At 48.0% G+C, this 13621-nt stretch overlaps 1 protein-coding gene across 1 annotated transcript; it reads left to right on the top strand.

The window, feature by feature from the left end:
- The first annotated feature begins 11180 nt into the window (after positions 1–11180).
- LOC136540177 (uncharacterized protein C24B11.05-like) lies at positions 11181–13241 on the top strand. Its single transcript, XM_066532183.1, has 7 exons — positions 11181–11322; positions 11577–11663; positions 11799–11864; positions 11980–12077; positions 12192–12317; positions 12408–12677; positions 12806–13241. Exons 2-7 carry the CDS (start codon positions 11603–11605, stop codon positions 13028–13030), a joined length of 846 nt encoding a protein of 281 aa, XP_066388280.1. The 5' UTR covers positions 11181–11322; positions 11577–11602; the 3' UTR covers positions 13031–13241.
- Positions 13242–13621: the final 380 nt, after the last annotated feature.

Genomic DNA, 13621 nt, shown 5'->3' with positions numbered 1-13621 from the left:
TTAGCAGGTCGATCTGGATGCTTATGCGATGCGTGCAGCGCTCTCCAGTCTCAGCTACTACTTAGTACTTACTTGAAAATAAAATAAATTAAAACAGCTACGTATTGAACTGCACAAATGGCTGCCAATGATTAGTGCAGTGGCGCTACAGCACACTGGCCGCACGCCATAGCTTGATGTGCAGTCTCTGAATTATTGAGCCCCGGATGGATGGTTCCGTCCCCTGCATCTCGATCTCGGTCAGTAATAATCATGCGCCAGCAGCACCCGTTCTTATCTTCGTTTCCCAATAATTCATTTCTGCCCAAGAACAATCCCATCTAGTAGACTTCGATCAAGAGTCTGCTGCCTGCTGCTCTCGAAATTATATGGAATTTGCACCGGACTACGACGTGTCTCTGCATTCTGTAACTCGCGACTCCTTTAACAAGTTTTCAGAAGAAGAAACTCCTGCAATAATGATTGACCTTGCAATAATAAGTTTGTGCACCGGAATTTCTTATTATCAAACCATGAAGGTTCGGCCGCTCCTCAGGGTGTCCACATCGCCGCCGTCGTTTACAGCCCTACGATCTTCGCTTCGACGTCCAGCATTCGTTTCGTCTACTGTTCTGCCCCGCGTGTTCTGGAGCCTTTGTTCCTTCATTTACTCTCCGTCTCCGTCCTGTGCCCGTCCTCATCCTCTCGCCTCTACGCTCCTCCCTTCCTCGCTCGCCAGTCGCCACGCGACTGACCCGACGGCGCCGGCCGACCTCGGCGGTGGATGGCCCTCCGCGCCGCGGCGGCCACACTCCTCCTCCCCCTCCTCCTCCTCCTCCACCAGCATCACCACCACGCCCCTTCCTCCTCGCGACGCAAGCCAGCGGGTCGCGCGGCCTAGGGTTTGGCCCCTCCGTCGCCGGTCGTCCTCACGGCCGCACGGCCAGCCAGCTGACGCCCTCACGCGGCGGACGGCTATGGCGATGGAGGGGCGTCCGTGCTGGCCATGGATGAAGACGGGGAGGTCACGTCAGCAGCCTCGACGGTGGATCTGAAGCGGCCGCTCGCGGGGGCCCTCCCGACGGACGATCTGAGGCTGGAGCACGGTGTGGACCTAGCGCCGGCAACGGAGGTGGTCGATCTGCGCCGAGCAAGCGGATCTGGCGCGGCCTCCCTGTCTCCAATGGATCCGGCTGCATGGGCTCCACCGTCGCGCTGGACGGTGCCACACGTCCGCGAGCTGGCCCCCGCTGCCCCCCCCCCAAAGGTGGCCACCGCCCTGCCTGCCGCCCCGACGCGGCTTCGTCCCGCAGGTTTGCCTCTCCTCGCGCGCCGCGCTGTCGGGGCGACGGCGCGCCCGGCCTGCTGCGCAGCGCCGCACGTGGGCACCGACGGTGGGCGGTCCGACGGCGGTGGACGTCCTCCGCCACGGAGCGACACGACAGGACCATGCAGATAGCTGCCGCCGCTGCTTCCCCCGCGCTGCCCCTTCCACGAAACCCTACCTGCCTGTGCTCAACGGCTCCGGCTGCGCGTGCCATCTTCGTCACCGACGGCAACGGTGGCGTCTCAGCTCCGAGTCTGGATCTGGCGGATCTCTTGTCTCCTCGTCGATTTATGGGACGCAAGGTACCCATCTAACCCCACCACGCTTCTGCTAGCAAGTGCGTCGCTCGATTAAATCTAGCTTTCGCCGCGGGTAGACGCTGTGAAGGAATTAGTTGCCGGCTAACAATTTTCTCTGAAATCGTCTAATAGTTGTTTTTGTATTCTGTGTTGTTCTATTTTTTCGGCAGTTCTATTACATCCAGTGTGTTGGAACAATCGCTCAGGGTCAAAGATGCAGCTGCCACATAATCTGCAAGTTGAGTGCAGAACTCTTGACAAGTCTACACAAGCCAGATCAACAGCGGCGATCACGTCATCTTCAGTTTGTTTCTGCTACAAGGTTAAATTAGTATATGTATTACTATATGCATATAATGGGGTATCATTTAATGGTTCACAATCGTCGCTCTCATGTCTGCCTTGTTCCCAGCCTGTAGCATTCGAGCTTGGTATTCCTCCTGAGGACATCATTGCGGAACTCATCATTGGGTTTCCAGTTCTTTTCTATTACCATGGCCTATGTCACATTCAAATTTGGACTGAACAGTTCCAGGCGCTGTGCATGTATTCTGTTCTTCATGTGATAATTTTGGAATGCTTCTTCTCTTCAGTTAACTCCAATCTCCTAATGTGCTGGGTTTTGGTTACATATTTACTGGCCAGGTTGCTTCTTCCCGAAATCAGTTTACATTTACTCAATTTTTTCATCTATGCTACTGTGGTTTACGTTCTTGGCACGAGGTACGTGCAACAGCTATATATAGTCATGCGATCTACCTGACTATATTTAAAGTGTTCGTTCTCAACTTAACCGAGTTGTTAGTTATGCCGGCCATTTCTTTTCCATTGATCATGGAGATGTCTTTGCCTTTCGCTGCCTATTTACACTGTCTGATTAAAATGTACTGTCCTTTTCCTGTTCACGCTGCCTAATCAGGGATATAATATTTGGAAGAATCCTGTTATACATATTCAGTTAACATATGTTAGTACCTTTCGTATAACACCATCTCCATACCACAAACAGGTCCAAATCCAGTGTCTCCAAGCTTCGTGCAAAAGGCGGTACCCGTAGCCCTTGCCAAGTCCAAAAATAGGTAAGCACTACGCAACTGCTCGGCCTTATACATAACTCCATACTCTTGCGCTGCTCCATAAAATTCCTGAACCTGCTGCTATACAGTTAGCAAATCAGTACATAGTTTGTACTTGCAACTCACTCCTGCTAACTTTCAGTGGTTGTACTTACAGCGCTGGAGCAGAAATCATCCATCATGGTATGTTCATCGGCCCAACCTTTCAGTTTGGACCAACAGTCCTCTACATTAAAATCCTAATATTGTTTCTATGCAAAGATTAAACGTATTTTTTACCTGCGCCCAGGTGATTTGCCAGCGCGCGCGATGCCGCGCGTCGTGGACCACCAGTCCTCTGTTCCATTCGTTTCCTGGCGTCTCCCAGGTGAAGCAAGACCATCCCTCTATTCTCTATCAATCCCATTGCAGTCTCCTCTACGTGCCTCTTCTGGATTATAAGTGTGTGACTATGGTGCTGTTTTATTTAATTAAAAATATCATGTGTACAAAAAAATGTTAGACCTATTATCGTAGCTAAGTGACAAATGGATAGCTGGACCATCAAGGTCCAGTTCGAGATTATCCTTTTCCATAATAAATTATTTTCCAGTTTAGTGTATTCAGATTGAAACTGTGCTTCTACGAAAGTGCACCTCCAACAAGTTCCATTTGTTTCGCTAATTCTATTGGAATTTCCAATAATGCTCGCCTCCATCCTTGCATTTAGTGACTATTTTTTTGTTAACCAAATCTCTTATGCTGCCTATCCAATTGGTGCTTCCTTCGCTATTCTTTTGAGCTTGGCTACAGCTTCAGCAAATTAATCCTCTATTTTCCAGGGCATACCATATCATGCTAATGCTTAAAAAATAAATAATGATCGTCAGCAAGCTTCTTCAGGATCGGTTGGAGATTATGAGAAAGTAGGCTGTTCAGGTATCGCTTCTATGTCTCTTCCTATTGCCTCTACTTCCATTCTATGTACGAATTTTTTCCAAATCTTCTTATGTGGGTTTGCTCATCACAGATAGGCAGGAGGAACATGTGGTCAGTAAATTCCATTTCTGTTCGACGTCGAATTATTAGAGTAATGCCCAACACCCCTTTAACTGTTGGACATCTTGCATCAGGTGCAGTTTGCTGACAAGCCATGAGTCATTTTAAACCGATTAATAATAGTCATATGCAGTATGCGATTTCTCGATGAATGCAAATTTGGTACGCGGTCTCTGTCATCAAATTAGCTGGTTTGTGTACTTCACCGTTAAAATCTTAGATTATCTTTTGTAGTGCTATACTAAATCAGATTGTCAGCGGACGTAACAACATGAAACATTACATGAAATTTTTACTTCTCAGTCATGTCCTTGGGAGAGATACCTACTCACTCTGATGAAAACTATGTACGGATTCAACCCCATTGGGAATTCTGGACAGATGAACAGAAATATTTTCATCCTAAAACTGGCCTGACGTATGTACCTGATTATGTATGTAACCTAAAAAATAGGGTGCCAGTGTTTGAGAGCTAGATTTTTTTATACCATTATAGTCTGATGAGTTCTGTTGGCTTCACAGACCCCTTAGGTTTGGATTTATGATTCCATGTATGAATACCTTTTACGTATCTTGTCCGATTCCGTCTTTGTATTGCATAACTTGATTTTGGCTCTACGTGCAGATGGATTTTGTTGCAGTTATGATAAAAGGGCCCTCTGTGCCACTAATTTATGCTTCCCAGATCTCTTCCATGCAGCCAAAGTATAGGACAATAATGTTGACATAATTCACGGTCGCTGAATCCTCAGGTCTCCAATCCCAGCCCCAAATCCAAATATTATTGCAGCTAGATTTTACTTAGTATTTCTGTGTTTGGTTCTTGGTATTTTCAGAAATCATTTGTAATTTGAAGACTAGACCTACATTTAAATTGCTCTGTGCTTTGGCATCGACTGGTCAAAAAACAGGTCTACCTACAACAGTTATGTCCCTACAAAATAGTTAGGGTCGACCCGCGGCTTCCAATTAAAATTAATATAATTGGATATGAGCAGCATTCCACTGCACTCCCATTTAAGATGTCCAATCGATTAAAGAACCTACTCACATGTCTGCCTCTAAATTACATTAAACAATGGTTACTAACAAAGCTACAAAGCACGACCCTTATCTATATCAAAGTAAGTTCCAAGAAGTTCAATGAGATACAGTTAATCCTGCCTAATTTCAGCTCACGTTGTTTTTGTTCGCTGCTAAACCCTACAGGTCTCGCAACTTACAGGCTTTGGTCCGGTTTAGTTTCTACTGCTCTCGCCTATTGGTTTTGCATGCAGTTTAGCTTCTAAGCTTTGGACCAAATCTATTTTCTAATGCTCTCAGCTGTTGGTTCTGCGTACAGTAATTCCGTACTTTGTTATCGATGACATTATTATCACAGTGAACTCTTGTTTGGTATATTTAAGTCTGGTTGCTTGGACTGCCCAATAATGTAGTACGTATAGATCTTTGGACGTGTCTGTTTTAGACTCTTTTATTCTATATACATGTATAGCTCAACTAATAATGCACTTCTTATATTTGGATAAGGTGCACAGTTTAGATAACCGTCCAACTTATTTGATCAATCATTAGGGTGATCAACTTTTATCGTTCAGCGGCGTTGATGTAAGAGGTCAATCTGCATTTCACGCCTCATCCATGCTGCAAGGTCCAAACGAGACGTTTGTTACGATGAAGGTAATGAACAATCTAAATAAATTCTGTCTTCTGGATTATCTCAGGAATCAAGATCTTTCTTAACTCACTATCTGACTATTGTCATCTTCCTTAGGTTATCTCTAGGTTAAACATGGTGACTGCGCTCTTGTTGAGACAACGAAGGTGCAGAGACGACTGCTTCTTACCACTACAGTTCTGTAGTTTCGACAAAAAAGAAAAAGATGATTCAACTGTTGGATATATTCAGATTAGAGTTCAATGCGGTGTCCAAAAATAATTTTGTTAGTGGTGTGTACCTGGTTTGCTGACCTTATCTTCTGCCCTTTTTTCCTTTTCCATATCCTGAATGCAGTAGCTTACTTGGTCCGTGCCTGGTACAATCTATTTTTTTTTCCTACACTCCCAGCTAAAAGGCATGGTCTTTACCTCTCTTAACAAAGGCAAGGGGGACTATCTCCTTATGGTTAGGTTTTCTAAATGTCTAAACTAAGAGATCTATGTTTAGATCTACGATTCCGTGCTCCGATCTTGAAAAAATATATACACGTTTAGATTTGCGATTGCATTTTCAAACGACTCCGATGCGCGCGATGGCGCGCATGATGCACTAGTTTGCATGATGACGAGGAACTCCGGACTCTGGAGATCGGAGAACGAACATGAATAGTACCTGCATTGGCTTTATTGTTGCCTTGTTGGTTACCCAATGCAAGCAAAGGCCAAGGGAGACGGAGACGGAAACGGAGGCGAGAGAAATCCAATTGGGTGCTGTTTAGTTGCACTTTATTTTGCAAAATTTTTCAAGATTTCCCGTCACATCGAATCTTTGGACGCATGCATGAAGCATTAAATATAAATAAAAAATAAAACTAATTACACAGTTTAGACGAAATTCACGAGACGAATCTTTTAAATCTAATTAGACTATGATGGGACACTAATTGTCAAATAACAACGAAAGTGCTACAGTATCATTTCCCAAAAATTTCCGCGAACTAAACAAGGCCTGGGTGCAGTACACCGGTTTGGACTTCGGACCTGCATTGGTTCTGTTCGACTTGTCCTATATTCAGCTTGTTTGATTTCTTTTTTTAGCCGGAACAGTATTTTTCTCTCACAACAATTCAGCTGGAACAGTATTTTTCAGTTCTTACCAGCCAACCATCTCAGTGTCCAAGCAAAGGCTGCCTGCCTGGCATGTTGTTGTGCGTCGCAGCTCACTGGCAGCGCGGCAGGCAGCGGAATTATTGACGCCTACCTCCCTGCCCGCCTGCCTGCCTGCTAGTGCCCGGTGCGCTTGAATCTCACGCAGCCATGTCCGTGGTACTGGTCTCGTACTAGCGGCCAGAGATATTTGTTGCGGCCGGTGGCTCTGGCCTCGCTCTGCCTTACAGTACTCATACTCCTAACTTCCATGCACGATCGACATGCCGCCTAACCTTTGTTAGTTAGAGTCCCTAATAACGTGCCTAGGTTTAGCGAGAATTAGGACGTGTGATGATGCCTGGTAAGACAAGCTTATGTAGCATAAAGTCCAAGCCTAATTGGCGGCTATAGATTCTTTTTTCTATGTTTTATTTAATATCAAAAGTGGCCCATCAAACCTAGCTAGGCTTCGTTTCGTTGTCTAAAAAAAATCAAACCTAGACTTGTACTACATACAACCTAAACCCTAAGCATGACTCGGTCTAATGGTCTACTATCCCTCCTTCCCGTCCTAGAGAAAATTTAGGCTCCCTTTAAAATGTGCGATTTTTTTTGTTCTAGTACTTACAAACCAGTGAAAATGAAAATGACTAGCCGCGTGAACGTAGCCTCTAACAAAAAAAAACAGTCACCGACGAAGCACGGGTCCGTCCATCTGCCAGCAGTCACCTCGCCATAACTTACATGTCGGATATCGTCTCGCCGGATCGATCGACCTCGATCGCCGGAGTCTCGGAGACGCCAGATATTTCGAGAACCTCTACTGAAACCACAAGCAGCAGTGGCAGCGGTACGAGCGCGCCATCCTCCACCCGTCGCATTCCATCACGCCGGCGTTGGCGAGCGTCTCGTGGTGGACGCGTCGGGAGCGAGCGCCCCGCCCCCTGCTCAGTCACATGCAGAATCCAACCACGCACCGCGCGTCGTACTAGGTGGTATGGCAGGCTCGGAAGCGGTGCGACCGCACACTAGACACTAGTGCCGCTGCCGCTGGGAGGGCACGCACCGAGCAGGCGAGCACCCCGTGCGCGCGCGGGGGGACTGTGGGAGGCGCCAGGCGTGGGACGTATGGGGACCAAGGACCAAGCAAGCCATCCCACGGTCCACGGCGCGAGCGAATGGGTGGCGCGGGCGCGGGCGCGGGCATGCCACGACGCGCGCGCCGCAGCCACCCAACGCGGGGCGCGCACATACGCGTGCCCGTACCCGCGCGCCTGTCGCGGCCGCTTGATGTCAACCCTGGCAGTGGGCAGCGGCGGCCGAGTCCCCCGCGATCCCGCAGCGACCAATGACCGGAGCGAATCTGCCTCGCGCCGTGCTCTCACCCCGTTGGCTCGGGCAGTACGACTCGACGGCGAGCACACGATTTTGCGCTTCGCTGAAAAAACGAACCTAAATATTATATTGTTCCGGTTGATTAGTTGTAAAAGAAAAACACTATTTTAACTGAAAACATAAGCTAAAACATATGAATTAAGCAAACAGAGCCTGTAGCCCTGAGAGTTTTCAGTTTTGTCTCGTCCCAAGGACCACGACGGGACACCATTTCATTTCGACCGGAGTTATTTTTTTCCAGGAGTTATTGTTTTTTTAGGATTACGATGGGAGTACGTATTATATATATTTATATTATGTGATGTGGGTATTGACGCGTCGGCCCGTTCGCCAGGCGAAAATGGGTGATTTTCGGACGCCACGTGGCCCATCAAGGCCATTATCAAATGATTTGCTCCAATAATTGGACACCCAAATGATTTGTGCCTGGCAGTGGCAATACTAATCTGTCCCCCAGCGTCTCATTGACCTTGCGAAGCTGTTGTTTAGCTTCGTTCCTTTGCCGAGTCCAATTCCTGCCGATCAAGAAACACGCATGCAATTGCCCGGTGAAATCTTCGCATGGCAAAGTCTTGACAAGTGTGATCTCCCATGCAAGGAAAAATCGACAGGTGTTGGTTCAACGAGAAGTCGTGTCAAAGAAAAGGAGGCGACCGTTCTCTAGCAGAGGGCAAGTTGAAGAGGACAAGTGCGTTGTTCAGAGAGGGAAGGGGAGCGGCTCAAGTTTGCTGCGCCTACACAACCACATGAACCCTTTGTTGCACTCTGATCCAACCATTTCCAGATTTCCCACGCCCCCCATATCCTCGTGCTATCGGGATGTTCCTGTGCGATTTACTGCCAGCCACAGTAAAACAGCTGATCCCCCGTTCCATCCTCGTAATTTTGCACTTCTTTTCTCGAGATTCCTTCGGTTGCTTGCTCAATGATAGTCTATATTTAATCGGCGCAGCAGGGATCCGCTAACATCACATAATTGCAGCCTTGCCGTGCCCATAAATATTTTGGAACAAGTTCGTGACCAAATAATTTGCATCAGGACACACGTCACCGGGTGGCAACTGGCAAGCAATGCCCGGTCAGGTCTCCTTCGTTATTTCGTCTGAACAACTTCCTCATCATACTTTAATGCCTCAAAATACATAATACGTATCCGTATTGTCATCAGTGTTCGTGCAACACGCTCACTCTGGTCTCTTCTTCTACATATACTTATAATATACATTGCTAACAAACAAGTCGGGTTCGTATAATATGTTGCATGATGTTCATGATGGATTAGTTATTTTTATTAGTTTTAATTGAGCTTGGTCCAACCTTAAATTAAATAAATCCCAATGCCTACAATAAAATGTTAGTGCAATAAACGATTAATCTCGTATAGGAAATTGACATGAGATTAGCCAATTTAAATAGGGGTGGAAGGCGAGCCACATGCCCACATGTGCGCCGCGATACGGACGGACTCGTACAACCATAACATAACATGAGTGGTGTGATACCAACAAAGGTCTTGCAGCTTCAAACCCAAGATGAGAAGGACGAGAGTGAGAGACGTCGGACCGATGGACAAAAGAGGGGTGAGAGAGAGAAGAAATAGATTTTTGTACTTTAATATTAGGTGTGTGTAGAGAGAGATACACACAAGTATATGCGTGTATGTATAGATAAAGATACGGATATAGATATGGATTACTGCATATTATCTATAGAAATTTCGCCCTTTATTGTTTGGTATAGATGTAGATATAGATATGGATATGGACTATTATATAATAGCCATAGCTATTTAGAGATAGACTATGGAGGAAAAAGCAAGAGACGAAAGACCCAAAAAATAATCTTTAATATTAGGTATAGATATGGACAATTATATAATAATCATAATAATTTAGAAACGGACAGTGAGAGAAAGTAGGAGATGAGATGAAGAAATTTTTATTTTTAATATTAGTTATAGATATAGATCTAGATCTAGATATACAAATAGATAGATAAAGCCTTTCCTCAAGTGTTTTATCTTGTCTCGGCTGGATGAATTCGCACTCTGCACACTCATCTTCCCTTGCTTCCTTTGTCTTTCTCCACCTTTCTCTCCTTCTCTCCTCTCAAATCCATGGCTGACAAGGATCCGGTGTCTCCTTTCGGCGACTCCAGGCTCTCCTCCTCCAACATGTCAAACACATCTGACGACCCCAAGCCCTCCTCTGATGACAAGTCGATCGGATTCAGTAACCCCGAGTCAGGTTAGTGGTCAGGCTATTCGCATTTAGGGCTGGGGGTTTTGTGTTCTACGAAAGGGGATTTTGGGGAGGCTGACGAGCTATAGGTGGTGGCAGACGAGACGATAAGGGGGTGGGGTGGCGGAGACACTGTCCTAGGGTGGTGGGAGAGGCTGGTTAGGCGGTATCAGCGGCGGGGGCATTGGCTTGAGAGAAAGACATGGATGCTATGATTAGGGACGACAACAGTCGTGGGTGGTGGTAGAGGTGGTATTTCACCGTGGGTACTTATTCTGGAATCGGAGAACATAATTGGGATTAGAGATAGCGGTGGTCTCGGGTAGTAACGACGGTGACATTTCGCCGTTGGAGTCGGACGAGAGGATGGGAGGTGGTAGAGGCGAAGGGCGCGTTTGTTTAGTTTGCCTAGGAATCTCGTCTTGTCTCGCTCGGCAAGGATAGGCTAGCCAACGCTGGAGAGCACTTCTGGCTTGCTCACATTAGCTTGGACAGCGCAGAAACTGAGAGCTGCTCACCGACTAAGGAAACGCGCGCTGATTCGCTGGGCTAGGCAAGGCGAGCGCTGGCCAAGGAACCACGCTCGACGGGGGAAAAAATGTGCATCCGTCGTCCGGCATGCTGATTACACGACGGTGCGTGCGTGAGCCGTGTCCATAAAAATATGGACTATATAATACAAGAGATCTCATAATACAACCATTATATAATTTCGTGTATGTTCGGCTATGAAAGTTCCTGTTATGTCCTCTCCGGCCACGCTCCGTCCCAAACCTTTCCAGAAAGATTGAGGGGCAGTTCGGGAAGAAGGGCTGAAAAATCACTGCCCCCATCGTTTGTTAGGGCCAATCATGGGGCGACAGCTGGGCGGCACTGCTGCGGAGGCTGTTAACAACTGGGGTTAACGAGTTAACAAGGGCACGCCATTAGACTGGTCAAGCTGCTAACCGCGGCTGCTAATTCGGACCGGGGGAGCCATGGCTCGGCTATATAAACCCACCCGCCCCCGCCTCTTCTTCTCCCCCTCCGCCTCCTGCTCTCTCTCGCCTCTGGTGCGCAGAGCTCTCTTGAAGCCTCGAGACCCGTCTCGCCACTGCTGCTCCTCAGCTCTGCCGCTGCGCTAGCTGTTGCATTGCAGTCCGCGAGGCTTGAGCTGCTAGGTATGCTCGCGTTCTTGGCCGCTGCAAATGTGGGTCGGTTCAGAGCTCTGATGAACTCCGCGCCGAGGATAGGGAAAAGGACGGGATTGCATGTTAGATTGGAAATGATGATTTAGTTTTTTCAGGGTTCTAGAAAGAATGATAAAATTTTGAGGGGGTTGTAAATAATGACATGACTGAACTGGAATTTGGGTTGGAATGAATTCTCGGGAGAAGTATTCGGACTGCCTGCTAATCTCGATTCCTCTCTGCAGCTCGCTCTTCACCACAGTCCCCAGACATGGAGTTCGAAGACCGCTGCCACAAGGTCCAGGAGCCCAAGTTCGACTGCCTGCTCTTTGGTAAGCCGCTGCTGCTCCAAAAATGTCGCCGCCCCGTTACTGTCTTATTTTTGTTTTGTTCTGCTGTTGCCTTGTTCCTCTGCTGCCCCTTCACGGAATGCAAAGGTTTTCTGACCTGTTTGTGCTTGCCTGCAGACCTCGACGATACCCTGTACCCGCTGAGCTCCGGGATCGCAGGCCATGTCAAGAAGAATATTGAAGGTGAGGTTCCTCTTCTCCTGCTGTTACTGACTGCTGCTTGTTTTTTACTGTCTGAACTTTCAGTGAACTGAACTGAATGCCTGCAACTTTTCGCTTTTGCCACCATTCATTTCAGATTACATGGTCGAGAAGCTGGGTATTGATGACAGCAAGATCGAGAACCTGGGCAATCTGCTGTACAAGAACTATGGCACCACGATGGCTGGCCTCAGGGTGCGTATATTGCAGCATCCCTGATCCCTTCCCTTGAATTGTTCGATTTTTCTATTAGTGAGTCAGTGAACTAAAAAGGCCCCATCTTTTCCCCCCATTCCTTGGATTCCCCAGGCGATCGGCTACAGCTTCGATTACGATGAATACCACGCCTTCGTCCATGGAAGGCTGCCGTACGACAACATCAAGCCTGACCCTGTTCTCAAGCACATTCTCAAGAACCTGCGCATCCGCAAACTCGTAAGTGTCCTCCTCGGACTGACACAAATCTCTCCTCCCCCCGACAAGATGGAGTTGCTGAATTATTATACCTGCGGTGTGGTGTTTCAGATATTCACCAACGGCGACATGGTCCACGCCGTGAGAGCCCTCAAGAGGCTGGGGCTGGAGGACTGCTTCGAGGGGATCATCTGCTTCGAGACCCTGAACCCTCCGTGCCCGCCGCAGGGTGACCAGGAACCCGAGATCTTCGACATCGCCGGCCACTTCGCCCGCTCCGGCACCGCTGACGGGCTTCCCAAGACCCCCGTCCTGTGCAAGCCCAACGTCGACGCCATGGAGGAGGCGCTCAGGATCGCCAACGTCAACCCCCACAAGGCGGTAAGTTTTCGAGCTCTGGCACCCAACGTAATTGACGTTGCATTCACACCTGAAGAACCTTTTTATTGTTATTGTTTTTCTGCCTGACCATGTCCCTGACGAAAGCTTACCTGATTGATTTACTGCAGATTTTCTTCGACGACAGCGTACGCAACATCCAGGCCGGGAAGCAGATCGGCCTCCACACAGTGCTGGTGGGCAAATCGCAGCGGGTGAAAGGCGCGGACCACGCGCTGGAGAGCATCCACAACATCAGGGAGGCGCTGCCGGAGCTGTGGGAGGAGGCCGAGAAGGCCAAGGAGGACGTGCTCTACGCCGAACGCGTCGCGATGGAGACCTCGGTCACCGCGTAAAACTCCCGAATCCTCCGGAGCCGAACTTTCTCGACATCCAGGACCGCGACGATCACACACCACTCCCCGATGATCTCACGCTGGAACTGACTGAATCCAGCAATGGCCGGGCCGAGAATTTCCGACAGCAGGAGGGGGTGCAGCATGTAAAGGGGGAACAGCAGATGAGATCATGTTTGGGATGGTCCCAATATATATATAGTCATATGTATCAGCCAGACCTTTGCTTGTAAATTACCAGTATTAGAAGTAATAAGAAAATGGAGTTTACTTGTACGTTTCTTGTGTTCTGTCATCGGAAGCAATAAAACTGGCTAGCAGGACCGGAGGAGCAACACATTTGCTTCTCTGAACTGCTGCCAGATTTCTCTTCCATCTCTCCGGTTCCATGAGACGTCAACCTCTTGGCAGCTGTTGAGCACTTGAGCCGACGAAGCAGCCAAACCGCCAAAAGGCCTGGAGATCACAGATCAGGGATATTCCGTTTGGATCGTGTAGCGCAGCAGATGGTACCCGTCGCGAACTCAGCTAGTACCCGTCGTGAAGTCATTTCACATTTATACATTTTTTTTCTCGAAAAGCAACCGATAA

This window comes from Miscanthus floridulus, chromosome 2 (assembly GCF_019320115.1).
Source record: "Miscanthus floridulus cultivar M001 chromosome 2, ASM1932011v1, whole genome shotgun sequence".
In the NCBI taxonomy this organism is placed as follows: Eukaryota; Viridiplantae; Streptophyta; class Magnoliopsida; order Poales; family Poaceae; genus Miscanthus; species Miscanthus floridulus.
This window is presented reverse-complemented; position numbering and strand designations above follow the sequence as displayed.

Coding starts and splice junctions, on each gene's coding strand:
- LOC136540177 (XM_066532183.1), top strand. CDS start 11,603: ATGGAGTTCGAAGACCGCTGCCACAAGGTCCAGGAGCCCAAGTTCGAC. Junction 11,664..11,798: donor GTTCGACTGCCTGCTCTTTG/GTAAGCCGCTGC, acceptor GCTTGCCTGCAG/ACCTCGACGATACCCTGTAC. Junction 11,865..11,979: donor TGTCAAGAAGAATATTGAAG/GTGAGGTTCCTC, acceptor CATTCATTTCAG/ATTACATGGTCGAGAAGCTG.